Source organism: Amblyomma americanum, chromosome 1 (genome assembly GCF_052857255.1).
Source record: "Amblyomma americanum isolate KBUSLIRL-KWMA chromosome 1, ASM5285725v1, whole genome shotgun sequence".
NCBI classification, from domain to species: domain Eukaryota; kingdom Metazoa; phylum Arthropoda; class Arachnida; order Ixodida; family Ixodidae; genus Amblyomma; species Amblyomma americanum.
Window position 1 is genome coordinate 388,874,551 of NC_135497.1, and position 15,711 is coordinate 388,890,261.

A 15,711-nucleotide genomic window follows, 5' to 3' on the forward strand; every position below is an offset into this window, starting at 1 on the left:
TTTAAAACAAAATCATGAAGGTGTTAAAAGGTGCATAGTATAATTATACATTATCCTTTTTGAGTCACTGAGCAAACTGTAAACTTTATATTTGCTTGACTGCGCTATGTGAGTATTACTGTAGTGATTTGTGATTACACCTGGCTCATTGCTGTGTGTCTGGCTGAAGAAGTGAAAACAGTCGTTTGCTAACTTTTGAGGTTTAATCTGCATGAATCATGGTCGAACGACAATAACCTCTCAAAGGGACGAGGACATTTCGAGATGCTGCAAGCATTTTTCTGTATTAAGATTTCTTTTCGGGTGCTCGTTTTATACCTCTATACTTTGCAACCACTCTCTTCGTTATGGTGAATTATCAATGTTTTATTTTCACCGAGGAAGAGTCCATCAAATGCTAGCTCCAAGGAGTGGGCTCTGACTGAAAAGGATGTACACATGGTTCACGGTGAGCTGCTTTTTGGAGAATCTGATAAATCACTGGTCAAACATTCACAGTTGACCCTCAGTATTCAGAGTAGGTGACACGAATTTTTTTCAGATTTTGCAGAGTTAACTGGAGAGAGAGCAAGGTCTATTCCTTGATTCGTATTTGAGTTGTGTAGTTAAGTAGGTAGGTTGATGTAGCAATGGAGTTAGGAGTGGCCTCATAGTTGCCTAGAACATGAGTTATGGGTCCTTCAGGAGTACCTATAGTGCTGGGAGTGGCCCAGCTGTCCCAGGAAAGCAGGATGTGAGGTGTGAGTGGGTAATTCAACAACAACAAGGGAGGTAGTATGGTGAATGAGCATCATAGGGCAGTAACCTACATGTGTATTCATTTTCAAGATGCAACAGACACTTGGCAGCATCGGCGATTGAGTGTGCGTTTGTTGTGCTATATAAGTAGGCTTGCAGTGAGTGAAGGCGCGGCAGAAGGAGATGTATTGGGGACAGTGTAGTTCTCTGTGTCCGTTAGTGGCGATTGTTGGGTTATAGTATCACTTTATGGAAGTGATGAGGGAAGTAACCACTACACATTGGTGTAGCTGTACAGCTGCAAAAAGAAATTGCACAGATGGACAGCTGTTACTGATTTATTTGTCAGAAATTTACTGCTCTTTGGGGTGTTCTAAATAAATTTATTGGCAGGTAACTGAAGCTGCCTGCTCTTTCTGCCCTATAAACATGTCTTTGTGTGCAGTTTGGAGAGCTTGTGCTCTTAGGCATGCAGTAATATGTAAATTCACTTTTTCTCAGTGCTCTTTTGTAGCTTGAAAACTCGTCAAAACTTGGCCTTTGAAATAACTCTACAGAATTGTATTTTTATGTGCAACTAATTCTGTTTCACTAGTGCAATAGTACTTGAAGGAAAAGTTGCATGCTATCTAGGAGATCCACACTTTTTGTATATCTGACTCTGTGTGCGTATGCTGAGATAGAGATATTGGGTAGTAGCAGCAGTGCAGTTCACTTTTGGGTGATTTCACGAGAGATCAAACTGCTTAAATAGTTGAAATTTTATATTTTTTTATATATTATGCACACATTATTCAGCCGGCCAACAGTGTAATTCGTTTTGTGAGAATGTTGATATTTGAGGAGAAAAAAATTGTAAACAACGTCATGACAGAGGCAGCATTTTCAAGCGCAGCTCAATTTTGCAAATTTGCAATGAAGAATCTAGATATGAAAGCCACGATGGATATATTTTACGTGCTAAATGTGCAGGTGAGAAGGAATATGTCAGGCAATTTTTTCATCATTTTGAGGGAGTTAACGCTTACTGGAAAAAATTTCAGAAAAGACACGTCTCAAAGAGCAATTTTAGAAAATTTTTTCTCCATAAATATAAAGCACATCTCCTTCAAATTTGCACAATAGATACACATAGAGGTGCTAAAAGAGTGTACTGACTTTCTTTGTTATATAATACAGGCGAGTGCAAAGAGTATTGCCCCAAATCTGGTATTTTTGGATATAGTCGTGTTTTTCAAAAATCAAAGTAAAAAAAAGCCCATCTCCAATTCTTTTTAATATTCCTGAAATAAGTCTCTAGTAAGAGGCAAGAAAGTTTATAACAAAACATATGTTGCACTATTTTGTTTCCAACAATATTATCTAAGCTCATACTTGTAGTTTTTTGAGCATCGGCAGGAGCACCTAAATGAGGGGGCAGAAACAGCAAGCACGCCCTCTGCTGCTCTAAATTTTCCTCCGATCCCAAGACACCTTTTCCACCAAGAGAGACCATACCTAATTACTTTCCATGGACAAATATCGATCTGTGACATAAGCAGGTTTCGGTGGCGCCGCTATCCCCGAGTGTGGGTAAAAACTGCAAGTGCGGCCCATAGGAATGAATGTAAACAAAAGCTCTCAATGTAATTTTCTGACTGCAAATTGCACCCATAAATTTGTCTTTCATTAAAAAAAGCTGACTACATCGTAGAAAGTAGCGTGGAACTATAAAACGTCATTTTAAAGCCATTTTTTTAAATCACAATATGTCCTTGAGAGAGACATTTTACAAATCCATGTACTCTAGTCTTTATCGTCTTTTATTAATGAAGGACGACCTCATTTACTCATTTTGGAGTCACTGTGATAGGCAAAAGCATAAAAGAAATTTTAAATAAGTTGAGAGAATGCCTGCTCTAGCGTAGCTATAACCAGTCCAGCATACATCAGCATAACCAAATTAGTGAACAGCAGCTAAAAAAGAAATGAAACTATTATTAAATCAAAAGTGAATTAGAAAAAACAATTAGCCATGGTACTCCTGGATTAGAATGACAAAGTGAGGGCCTGTGACACACGCAGCTTTAAATATGCACTGTGCAGTAAAAAAATTACATACAAAACTTTTCTTTACATGCATTCTTATGGGCTGCACTCCCAGTTGTTACCCACACTCGGTGATAGTAGCATTACAGAATGTTGCTTACGTCAGAGATCGGTGTTTGTCCATCAAGAGTAATTGGGTATGCTCTCTCTTGATAGAAAAGTCTCAGTCTTGCGATTTAGGGCAAATTTAGAGCAGCAGAAGGAGTATTTGTTGCTTTCACCCCCTAATTTAGGTGCTTCTGCCGATGCTCAAGATGCTACAAGTATGAAAAGGGGAAAACATTTTCTCTGTGGACCTAAAAGACTTATACTACTCCCTGCCACGCGATCTGCTGTTTGAGGGAGTAAAAGAAAGCATTGAAGCTTTAGGAACCATAAAGTTTCAAAATGCCTGTGGCATTAGTCGTACAAGCTCCCTTGGAGTGTTGGCGTTCTACCTGCACTCCACCTTCATAACCTTTAATGAAGGGCTGTACATCCAACAAAAAGGAGTGTGCATAGGATCATGTGTTGTGCCTCTTCTTAGTGACCTGCTACTTGGGCGTTATGACAGAACCCTGAAAGAAGCCCTGCAAACCAGCAGCTCGCTTAGCGTCTTTGTTATGTGGACGATTTTGTGATCGTTTACAAGGCATCTGATTCAGGACCCCAGAGGGATGTGGAAGACCTTTTCCAGATCTTCGCAGAGACTTTTAAGGGCTTCACTTAGACAAAGGAATTACCTGAAAATAACCAACTCCAGTTTCTTGACCTGTGCCTATTTATACGCGCAGAACACATCTGCTGGTGTTGCTCTCCACGCTCAAAGAAAGGCATCATGCCATACCTTTCAGCGCACTCCAAACTAGTTAAAAGAGCAGTAGCGACAAGCGCCGTGAAGAATGCCCTCAACCGGTCATGTCATCATCGCATCAATGAAAGCTTCAAGGGACAGCTGCAACGACTGCGCACTGCTGGTTTCCCGGATGCGGTTCTCCGTAGTGTTGGCAACAAGATCCTGAAAGACTTCCGGCGAGCGGCCATAACGACGCAGGAGCACGAGGGAAGAGAGAAAACTGTTGTGATCCCATACGTGCACGGCGTGAGTAATCCGCTGAAAAAAGCCTTAGGGTGGCCCGACGTCAGGTTGGTTTTCTCTGCGCCAAACAAGTTGGAAAAACTTTTCACGTTGGTCAATCGAGCAGATATGTTGCCAAAACAGTGTGAGAAGAAACACAGAAAAGCTTTTGTTGATTGTACAAAGGAAGTCGTCTATGATATTTCTTTATCCTGTGGATCAACATACATAGGACAAACTGGGTGCTGTTTGAATGACAGGCTCAGAGAGCATAATAAAGATATAAAAGGCGGCTCAAGGAAGAACTTGCCTGAACACGTGACCTCATGCCAGTGCACTGCCACTTTGGACAGGACCAAGGTTTTTAAACGATACAAGAACCAGCTTGACCGTGAGCTTTTTGAGGTGTATGCCATTCGTCAACAAGGGGAGAAGTGCGTCAGCACTCCTTCTGTTAACTTGAAATGAAAAGAAATCAGATTTCTCGATGGCTGATTAAAGGAATCTTGTTACCGAGTTTTAAGGTTTCATGCTTTTATCATATGTATGGGTTTTATATATTAACGTTGCTGCAATAAATTTCTTTCAGTTGATAGTCAGCGCCTGTGTTTGTGTCTTCCTTTCTTGGTCCCGTCATTTGTGCTGTTTCCATGCAAAGAATGTACCAACCAGCCCGGCTTACTCCTTTGTTGGACAAGTTTGAGCTTGGATAACATTGTTGTAAACGAAATAATGAAACATATTCTTTCATATTCTTTTTCACCTCATTCTAGAGATTTGCTTCAGGAGTTTCAAGAAAAATTGGGAAGGAGTTTTTTTCTTTTGATTTCTGAAAAACACTACTATATTAAAAAAATGCTAGATTTAGGGCAATACTTCTTGTACCTCGCAATATTACTTAAGAATCAAGGTTGGTACACACTTTTAGCACCTCAATGCTTATATATTGTGCAAATTTGAAGGAGATGTGTTTTATAGTTGCGGAGAAAAAAATTCTTGAAAATAGCCTCATTTGAGACGTGTGTCATTTTTGATAATTTTTCTAGTAAGCGACAACTTTTCACAATGGCGGAAATAAGCCAGACATATCTTTTCTTACGTGTACTTTTAGCACGCAAAATGTATCCATCATGGCCTTCATATTTTGATTCTTAGGTCTTTGCAAATTTGCGAAAGTGAGCTCTGTGTGAAAACGCTGCCTCTGCCACGACATGGTTTACAACTTTTTTCTCCTGAAATATTAGCATTTTCACGAAACAAAATTCACTGTTGGCCGGTTGAATAATGTGTGCACAATATATAACATAATCAGAATTTTAATATTTTCAAATATTTGGGCAGTTTGATCTCTCGTGGAAGCACCCTTTTGTATTAGTTATGTTACGGCTGCAATGTGTAGAGCAGGAAGGGAACAGAAGACGACAGAGAGCAAAGAGAAAAGAACTATACTGTTTCCTTCTATGGCCTCTTCTACACTGTTTGGACTGTGTTATTTATGCCGCTCTCCCTACTTATTCTGCCCTTAAAGTCATGTTCCTTCAATTCAGCCTTATTACACGTAGTGGTGATTACAAAAGATTGTGGATCTTCGTTGCTGCAAAGAAAAGCGAATGTTTTCTTTGCCTGGGCATGCAGCCTAGAATATATAGGTGCATTCAGGGATGCACATTGCACCTCTTGAATCCAGGTTGCCTGCTTTGGTGGTCACAAATGTCTCTTTTCTGCTTTCTAGTGGTCAGTGAGTCTGCAGATGTGTGTGTCCAGATACCAGTGTGCTACCACAACATTGCAGATACCATATTTAGACAACCTTTGTCATTGCTTTGTCACATGGTAGGAGGCCACGGGTTTTCCAGCTAAGACTGACATCATGTGACAACACTATAAAGTATCTACTTAATTAGGGCGTCTACAAAGCTACTTACAATGCAGCATACTCACATTTTCTGTAGCATGCTTATTCAACTTTTGCCACAGCGCAGGGCATGCCTCTCCACCTCAATTGTAGGGCAGTCTTATGCATCGCAGAATTCTTTTCCTTGTCTATATTTGGAATATTTTTGTGGTTACTCCAGTTTCTCTTAGCAGGCAATTGAGATATTCGTGTTAGTAACATTAACTCAGTTCACATGTGTAGCAGTTTATTGGCTCACTACCAAGGTGCCCAGAATACTTTTGTCTTAATGACTTTTTCAACATTTTGCGCTTAAATGAGAATTGAGAGTAAGACAAGTTGTGTGGTGTTGTGCACAGTACTCAGCTTTAAAGCGTCTGGATGTGGTCAGCAGTGACCATTTGCAACAGGCACAGTGACACCTTTGTAACTGCCCCAAAGCTGTCAGGTTATTAACAGTCTAAAAGGACAAGTTCTTGTCAGGTGTGTGATTTAACCAAGTGAGTGAGGTTTCATTGCTGCATTGTCATTTCATTGATCACTGGGATGATGTCATCTTGCTTGCAGTGCTTGCCAGCTTGTCTCCTAAAACGTTGCTTGGGATAGTGAAGAACCTTCAGGATATGGCATATCAACTGAGTGTTGAGGAATGTAAGTAGTCCTGTTTTCAAGCAATACCTTGAACTGGGTAGCTTGGTGAGGTGTGATGTGGGCTGTTTGCATAAGGCATCACTCATCAAAAGGGACTGCATGGAAATTTCTGAAAGGGGTTATGTTGGGTGCACCGCATACTTCAGTGTTGCAGCTTTTGCCTGGTGACATTTTACGGTGCATCATGGGTGCATATATGGGGCAAGAATTCCGTGTCATATGGAATGCCTGCCAGATCTGCACATGCAAGAATTTCTTCATGCATGGTAGACAGGTGTTCCCACTATGCTTAATCAAAATATTATACCTTGGAGCATTCCAGCATGTTTTGATTTACAGTAGACTCCCATTAAGATGAACTGGAAGGGACCACAAAATTTGTTTGTCTTATGAGAAGTTCGCCTTAACAGAAGCGCCCCTAACAAAGCCATGTGCGCAGATTAGGTGTGTGCATAAAAACAATGAATAAAGTCGCCCTTCTGAAAGACTATAATTGCAGATAAGAGCATTGCAGGACTGAGGGCATGAAAAAAGTTGACGTTATCTTACTTGAAAATTGCACTGGTCTAGCTTCTTTTTCTGACCATCTCTTTTTTTTCCACTGTATATACCACAGCGGGGTTGGAAGGGGGGGGGGGTCTATTTCTGTATGAGCTTTTCCCTCTTTTCCTTCCCATCCTGCTACAAGCATTTTGAGCGTGCCCATCGGGGCAGCTTATCTCCCTCTTTCTGCAGCTTAACTGTTACCAACCCCATGAGCAGGCTCACCACGTGCATTTCCGCCCGCAGCAGGCAATGCGTGCGGCGCCGGTATCTGGCCGTCTCTGTGCTGCGATAACGCATTGCGAAGCCGCGTCATTTTAAAGTGCAGCCCCGGAATTTTTAACCCAAAGTCAACGAGTGGGTGGATCATGCGCGTACGTGCTTTTTTTCCTGTTGGAGACATCGCGTGGCATGCGACGCTGGCACGAAGTTGTCTTGCCTTTTTCCGCACCAGCATGAACGCTTCCCCCTTAGTATCGCGTGTTTCCGCAAGACGGCTTCTCTGCATTATGAGCCTAGGTGCGCGGAAGCCATCTTGGGGAGAGGCGCGTTTTTCTGCATTCAAGCTTTTTGTATATTTTTCTCTCCGTGAGAGTGCCACGCCGACTTCCCGTGAATGCTGTTGCGCATGGTCGCCGTGTTTTGCAATCGTTGCAAAAGTTGGTCTTAACCAAATGGCACGCAAAATAGTTCGTCTTAAGCGGATAATTGTTGTTTTTACATTGAGTCCTACGGGAAAGTACGAAATAGTATCAGATAGTTCATCTTGTCTGAGAAGTCATGTTAACCGAGTTCATATTTTAACGGGAGTCCACTCTTGAACATTATTCTGTGCTGGGCCACTGCATTCTATGCCTAATAAATGTACTATGTGTGCTGGTTCTGCATGTGAATGCGTGCGGTTACAAAAAAAAGCATAAGAAGGAAGCCAATTGTCACCGAATCCGAGGGATTCATACAGGAATGTTTCTATATTTTTTACAGAAAAAGGTGTGTCGGTGACCTAAACTAAATTTATATAAGTGTGGCTATTTGGGCCAGTTGCCGCATGGTTTCGCGAGCAAGAAATGGTGAAAAAAGTGTGCTCTAGGCCGAATCGCCACTCACATTAAATCAAGGTAGCCAGCACGGTGTCCCGAGCCGAACACGGTCGTACTTAACGGACACGCGTTTGTGTATCGCTCGTTGCATTAGCAACTGTGACGCCTAGCGGGACGTATTTGGCTCGGGCACTTTAAAGATCCCTAGGTGGTCGAAATTATTCCAGAGCCCTCCACTACGGCACCTCTTTCTTCCTTCATTTAGTCCCTCCTTTATCCCTTCCCTTGCGGTGCGGTTCGGGTGTCCACCAAGATAAATGAGACAATTACTGCCTCATTTCCTTTCCCCAAAAAACATTTTTTTTTTCAATTTTCCACCCCCAAATTTGACATTTGGCGATTCGGACAAAAAACGATGTCCGACCATAGGTTGGACATCGATTTTAGTCCAATGCGGTCGATATCAAAAATTGGGGGTCGCCCAGGCCAAATTTTCGGAAATGACTTAGGCCAAATTTGGATGGCGTCATTGTGTCGGGCACGGTTACTAATGGATTGCATCGATTTTGGTCCAAATCGATAAAGGTCGTGATTTCGGTGGGCACCCGGACCAAATTTTTGGAAATGATCTGGGCCAAATTTGGAGGACGCCCTCGTGTTGTGCACGCTCAATTTTGGCTGGACATTATTTTTGTTCCAATTCGGCCAAGGTCAAATTTCGGGGGACCCCGGGCTACATCTGGAGTGTCGGGCAAGGTCAATTATGGTAGGACATCGATTTTTGCCCGAATCGCCCATTGTCAAATTTCGGGGGTGGAAATTGAAAATTGGTTTTTGGGGAAAGGAAATGGCGCAGTAATAGACCATATGCAAAACTGCTTGGTCATCTGCCAACACTGGGCACCGAAAGTCTGGTCGCCATCTTAGTTGCGGAGAGTGTTCAGCTGCCAGCCCATGTGCCAGTCTGTTCGCCGTATTGAAATCTATTTGCATTTGAGCGAAGACTCGGTCTGTGCGCACGACGTCGTGATCTTGAACCGGAAAAGGTATGCGCACGACGCGACCTTAGCGCCCTCAGCGGCGGTGGCGGCGCGTGCTCAACGAAGACTGTTCGGGTTCGGCTGCCGGCTGTCGAGCCCGTGCCCCCCTACTCCGGCGCCAAACATGGCTCGCAGACGGTCGCGGAGACTGCTTTCTCGTCGTAGTCACGTTACTCAAATCGGCGGCCAGACGGCTCGGCGTTGTGTGCCGCTACCGCTGCCCATGCTGGCGATATATACTGATCGATCGCGGGTGCGGTCAGCGCCGTGATGCTTGCCCGCTTTCTTGTGCACATCGAATTTTCCTTTGCAAACATATTCGGCCGCATCAGCAGCGTACTTACGAAAGCCGGATACATGCAAATTGAGTTTGGACCCTCCGGGCACGTACAGGAGTTTTGGTTACGACTTATTATGCCACACACTGCACTTTTACTTAATGGAAAGAAATAATTATTATTGTTCCTTCTGAAAAATTGCCCGAAAATTGTAGTTCTACTTTACCACTGTTTCCTCGCATGCCTATGCTTTTTCATTGTGAACTACTAGAACTTATGTGACAGTCTTCAAAACTTAAAGTAGCAGTACTTCACACGGATCCACGATTCCTGGAAGGCAGCCACTTCGCCGATAAGAGAATGTAGCACTGCTAGAAAAACAGTTATAAGCTGCTGTCATACAGTCTATGACTGCTGTTAAATGTGATAAGGAGCACCAACCTGAGATCGAGTTCCGCGCTCGAGTCAGCCTGACGACGATTAGGGTCGGGGTATATTACTGTTGTAAGGCGTGTCAGTTCTGATTTTGAGCAATACGGCACGAGCACGGCGTTGCGGCGGCCGAGCCAAACATTCTTAAACAGTAAAGGGATGTCAGTTAATTCTGATTCGGGGCAATACGGCACGAGCACGGCGTTGTGCTTTTCAGCGCAACTGTCACGAATCTCGCTGCCAGCAATTCGGGTACCCCCGTAAAAGCGGAAAAGAATTGCCATCGCACATCGGTTTATTTACAGACTGCAACGCCAGCAGCAGCTCACGACGCCGCGCCAGGCAGTGCAGTTGAATCCCGGCACAACTAATGCCGCTTCAACGAAATTTTCGCTACAACGAAGTATTTTTCATTCCCCGCGAAATCCCCACAGGAGTTAATGTATTAAAATTCCCTCGGAAACGAATTACTTTGTGAGCACTAATTCGCTTCTACGAATTTTTCGGGAGCCTTCACCGGTCAGTGGCCCGCCCGCTTTTATTCAAAAGTTGGGTGTTATACGAGATTATTCTCTGTTAAACCAGTGGTTTGGAGCAGCTAAATAATGCACGGAATGTATGTTTAATACATTTTCATGTATTATTTATTAAAAAATTTGGTTGGGAGTCGTTTATTCGTCATAGGGAAGCAGCAAGGGGATTTGTTGGCGCCGTGCGGAGGCCGCCGGCCGTACGAGGGCCAAAGACGAATCCAACTCTAGTCGCGAGCCTGGCAGTGAAACACCACTGCTAGCAGTGAAACGCAAGCAGGCTAAGCTCACAGATTTCTGGCAATAAAACTATGTTTTGCTGGAGTTATTGCCTTGTATTTTTGGTTAATTTCTCGACAGCGAAATTTCGCGACAACGAAATTTTTCGCGCGTCTCGTCGATTTTGTTGTAGCGGGATTCAACTGTAGTACGTCTGGCCGCCGATTTGAGTAGTCGCGGTTGCCGGCGGCCGAGCCGAACATTATTCGAGCGCGCGCCGCCGCTGCCGCCACCGCCGCTGAGGGCGCTAAGGTCGCGTCGTGTGCATACCTTTTCCGGTTCAAGATCACGACGTCGTGCGCACAGACCGAGTCTTGAGCGAAAGTTTTATACGATGGCAAGACCTCTCGTCACGTATCAGCCGCTATGCTTTCCGAGTCTGAGCAGCTCAGGTTGGACGACGAACTTGACCGTCGTTCCGCATATTTCGGAGCGCACATTGGAATGGTTGTGCGACCAAAAAGGCCCCTCTGCCCGTCAACGCAAGAAGGTGTACAGCTTTGCCATCGAGGCCTACAGTTCGCCGTCATCGCTTTGCACGAACTCGTGACTCGGGGTAAGCAAACGTTTTGCTGTAGACACACTCTGCGAACGGCGTCCGACGCCAGCATTGCCCCGGCGCTCTGTACTCTTCCATTACGCGCATACCCAAAGTTGTAACTCGCTCACTTGATATGGATGTTTCGTCGCAACCGAATAGTGGGAGCTTCTCTTCGTTTCAAGGAGCGTTTGTGGGCGGAAGCAACAAGCGCATGTAACGTTATGTTAAGATGCGACCGGTTTCTATATGTTCAAGGGGCGGACGCCGAATCGTCGCAGAAACATTTTGCGAAACAGACATACCGATGCAATCGAACGGCCGCGTGCCCAGAGCGGTGCATATTGCTTTGTAAATCGGTTCTTGCAGTTTTCTGTCAACCACCGCAGTGGCTTAGTCGGCTAAGGCGCTAAGTGCGAGATTGGGGGATCGAGTCTCGTTTGCGGCGGCTTCGTTTCGATAGAGGCGAAATGCAAAAAACACCCTTTTACTGTACATGTACTTGCGTACTAGGGCACGTCAAACAACCCCAGGTAGTCTAAATTAATCCGGAGCACTTCACTACAGCGTGCCTTGTAATGATATGGTGGTTTCGGTACGCAAAACCCCAGGATTTGATTTTTAGTTTCATCTCGTGGTTTTTCGAGTGGTAACGTTACTTATACAGAAACAAGTATTTGTTACCAGACCAGCGTTTATTGATTGCTAGAGCCAATTTTTAATTGCAGTTTTAATCATGAAACAAACACTGGTCGTAAGGTCTTTATGCAAGAGTTGTATCTTATGTGCATTGAGATGTCTCGGTTCTTGGGCACTCTCTCATCACTGCACATACCAGTGTTACAGAATAAGTTTTGAACTTCGTGAGTACTACAGCACTGTTTTGGATTTTCTTTTCAGACTTGGTATCGTCCACGTGCATTGCACATGTTTCCGCAGTCAGAAGAAAAGTGGCCGTCGCTACAATGTGCAGAGGTCTTTTCACATTACCACCGGCCTGCCTCGTATCACTGCCTGCGAATGCCCAGCAGAAAAGAGTGGAGCCTGCAGTCACGTCCTTGCAGCAGTACGCCTGCTAGCCCTATTGAAAAAGCAGGGATTTGCAGAGCCACCACCAGAGCTTGCCTGCACGGAGCTGCCTCAGCAGTGGAGACGCCCAAGACAGAAAGGCATCAAGCCTGCAAGTGTTCTCGACGTGGACTGACGAGCCCCACGAGAAGGCGGTGCGCAGTTGCCAGTGATTGCTCGCCTTTCAGGTGCAAGCCTGGACTACCAGGACGAAACTAGCCAAGTAGCTGCAATCCAGTCACTTGGTGCTGAGCTGGTGGCACTAGGTGACCTTCCTTTTGCCGCTGTTTTGTGGGACGTGCAGGTTCCTCTGGTAAAGAAAAAGGCAGGCCTTGCTCCAGTAGGCTCTCCGCTGACATACCAGCAGTCGGACAGTCCACACGATTCTAAGACCTGGATATCATCCACCATATCCCCTGGTGCAGGCACCAATTGGGCTGTCCCACGACTGGAGCTGTTTACTGGTGCAGTGCCGCACACATTTCCTGCTGTCTTCACAGCTGATGAACAACAAATTCTGATGGTTAGCACATTAGTTGTTGCTTCCGTTCACTGTATTTATCGGGTGCTTTTGCAGGTTTGCCATGTGTTTATGGTAGCAAAAGTGTTTTGTCCAGCATATAGCGACTTCTTTTTACATGTGACAGTAAGCATGCTTGTTGAAATGCTTCTGCTGTCCTAACTGTGCCATAGTGCATACTGTCTATTTATATTCAGGTCTGAGTGAATAAGAGCACATATTGAGCAACATGTTTGGTAAATTTTTGACATTCATTTACTAGGCCTTGCTGGCACTTACACACCATCTACATGCCAGGTCATGGGAAGTGTTGCTGCTGATCTTGCTAAAAGGTTTGAAGTGTAATCTCTCAAAGTTCACTGGCTGTGATAGCACCATCCAGGCTGCAAGGCCATTTAGTCTGGCAATGGCCGTCTGCTATGATAGTGTTCAAAGCATGCACGTCTGACTATACTATATATTTAGACCTGCTGCTCTTAATCGCTGGGCATAAAGTGCTCTTTATCTCATGAACTGGCTTACGGAACGATTACTGTTCTCGCCTCCTATGTGCACAGCTAAAACTGCTCACTTTATTGACTGATTCACAGCCAGCTGTGTGTTCTTGCTCTTTTTTTGTTGCGTTTCTGGTTTTTATTGGTGCAATTTGTCATTCACATAATGTGCATGGAAAGTAATGAGCATCAGTCAGAGCCCACCTAGCTGCCATATTACTTTTGACGAGTGCCAGGGGCAGTCGTACAGCGTAAAGAACCAGCGTGGTGACCGGAATTTTAATATGCTTATTTACTAACCACAGTGATAGCCATGTTAAGCCATGCAATCAGCCCTTTGCTAAAGGCACTGTAGCTTAATAATTCACAAAAAATACCAGTTAGTGGTGAAAGTGAGCTTAAATTTCCTAATGAAGCCGCACTTTTCTTCTCTCTGGTTGCGGTCTTGCACTTTTCATTTACAGCCAAGGTGACCATCCAGTTCATGGCTCATATTTTCTCTCATAATGAAGTGTTTGAGAATACTAGCCGTGAAGCATGCCGCATGTTTGCACAGCCAACAGTTCGAACTTTCTATTGCATGCCTCATGTTTGCACAGCCAACAGTTCAAACTTTCTGTTGCCATTGTCGCATCCAAATGCTGCACAGTGATATGATGCCTGCGACAGAGGGTGATTTATTTTTCCTGCTCCACCCCTTGTAGATGGCCTAGTGTAAGGCGGTGTCTTGTTAACACTTCATAAAATAGGCCATAAATCTGCATAACTCTGAAGCAAGATATAACAACACAAACAGCTGTGCGGCGGCTGACAAAAGGCATGAAAGATGACTGGCTTGCAGTGAGTTGTGAAAATTTAAGTTTGGCCATTGAATCTATCAACATTTTGCAGGCTCACATTAGCGTCATCTGATGCACTTTTACTAGCAAAAGTCGAAAACGACTGAATGTGCACCAAGCAGGATTATTGAGAACTGCTGAAATGCAACAAAGTGAAGACTTGTAGGAAATACATAATATCGTTTTTCTTTCCTAACACCTTGAGCTTAGTCCTGAAGAAGCCTGGGAGCTAGAAGCAAATACCAGGCAGCAGGCCCTGAGCGACAAGTGGCACTTGGCACGACGACACCGCCTCACAGCATCTACCTTTGGCAAGGTCAGGAGGCGGAAAGAATGGACAGAGAAAGGTTTAAGGAATCTCTTGGACCCAAAGGATCTGTCCCGGGTACGGGCTGTACAATATGGGAAAAAAATGAGGCTCTTGCAGCAGAGCGGTATGCCGCTACAATGAGAGCTGCAGGACACAACGTGACCTTGCAATATTGTGGCCTTGATGTGCTCCGTGGCTTTCCATGGCTAGGTGCAAGCCCGGATAGGTTGGTTTTTGACCAGGAAGAAGGCACCTATGGTGTTGTGGAGATAAAATGCCCCTACTCTTTGAAGGACAGTGAAGCTAACACTGTCCCCAGCAAAAACTTCTTTCTTGCATTTGTTGGTGGTACACCTCAGCTCAAGAGAGATGGTGAGTATTTTTACCAAGTTTTAGGACAGTGAAGCTAACACTGTAACCAGCAAAAACTTCTGTCTTGCATTTGTTGATGGTACACCTCAGCTCAAGAGAGATGATGAGTATTTTTACCAAGGTTTAGGACAGATGCCATAGTGCATACTGGCTGTCACAGAATGCAAATGGGCAGACTTTGTAGTCTTTTCTGAAAAGTGGATGGCTGTGGAGCGCATTTATTTTGATCAAGGGAGGTGGGACAATGTTGAGGCACAGTTGGATTTCTTTTTCAGTACTGCTGTGCCTTACTTTGCTGCTCACAACACTGCTGTGGTATAATTCTGAGATTGCATTGATCTGTGGTTTGAACACTCGTTTTTCTTCATTGTAGTGATCTACACTTACTGCAGCTAGTGATTTTTTATATATAAGGCTTCTGTGCTAGACAATGACTTCCTTTGTATTCGTGGCCATTCCTTATCTTTTCTTTTCATCACGCATTTTATATTTTTGCATTTCGTGAATACATAAAATAAAGACACATGAAAGCTATTTTTCAGTTTAACTAGATCAGCAGCAAATTATACCTTCAAAAACTAGCTCTAGTTGAAAGCAGGCTTTGTGATATAGAATAAAACGGTTGATTTTTGGGCTAGTTTGTGAAGCATATTGTGCTGAAGGGGGGCAAGAAAGAAATGGGAGAGATGCTCACTTATTGATTACTTGAAATTTCATCAAAATCAATCAATCAAATTTATTTCAGTATTATGAATACTGAGGAAAACGCAGACAAAAAGCCAAACAAGGCTTGACAAGGTCTTCGCTCCCTTACAAGGCATGCAGTGCAACAGGTACATTTGGTCATCACAATTCACAAACGGATGACATAGATCATTGCAACTGACAAATACCCGGCAACGCTCTATATATATATATATATATATATATATATATATATATATATATATATATATATATATATATATATATATATATACGCACACACACGCACGCACGC

General features: G+C 43.9%; 1 protein-coding gene and 1 pseudogene across 1 annotated transcript in view; both read left to right on the forward strand.

The window, feature by feature from the left end:
* The first annotated feature begins 389 nt into the window (after positions 1–389).
* Positions 390–15,711, forward strand: part of LOC144101838 (protein lin-52 homolog) — a 38,887-nt gene continuing 23,565 nt past the window's right edge. The window contains exons 1-2 of the mRNA XM_077635062.1: positions 390–448; positions 6,345–6,428. Coding sequence (XP_077491188.1) covers positions 439–448; positions 6,345–6,428 — 94 coding nt within the window. The 5' untranslated portion in view covers positions 390–438. The remainder of the gene's footprint in view (positions 449–6,344; positions 6,429–15,711) is intronic.
* Positions 10,937–15,147, forward strand: LOC144116487 (uncharacterized; annotated as a pseudogene).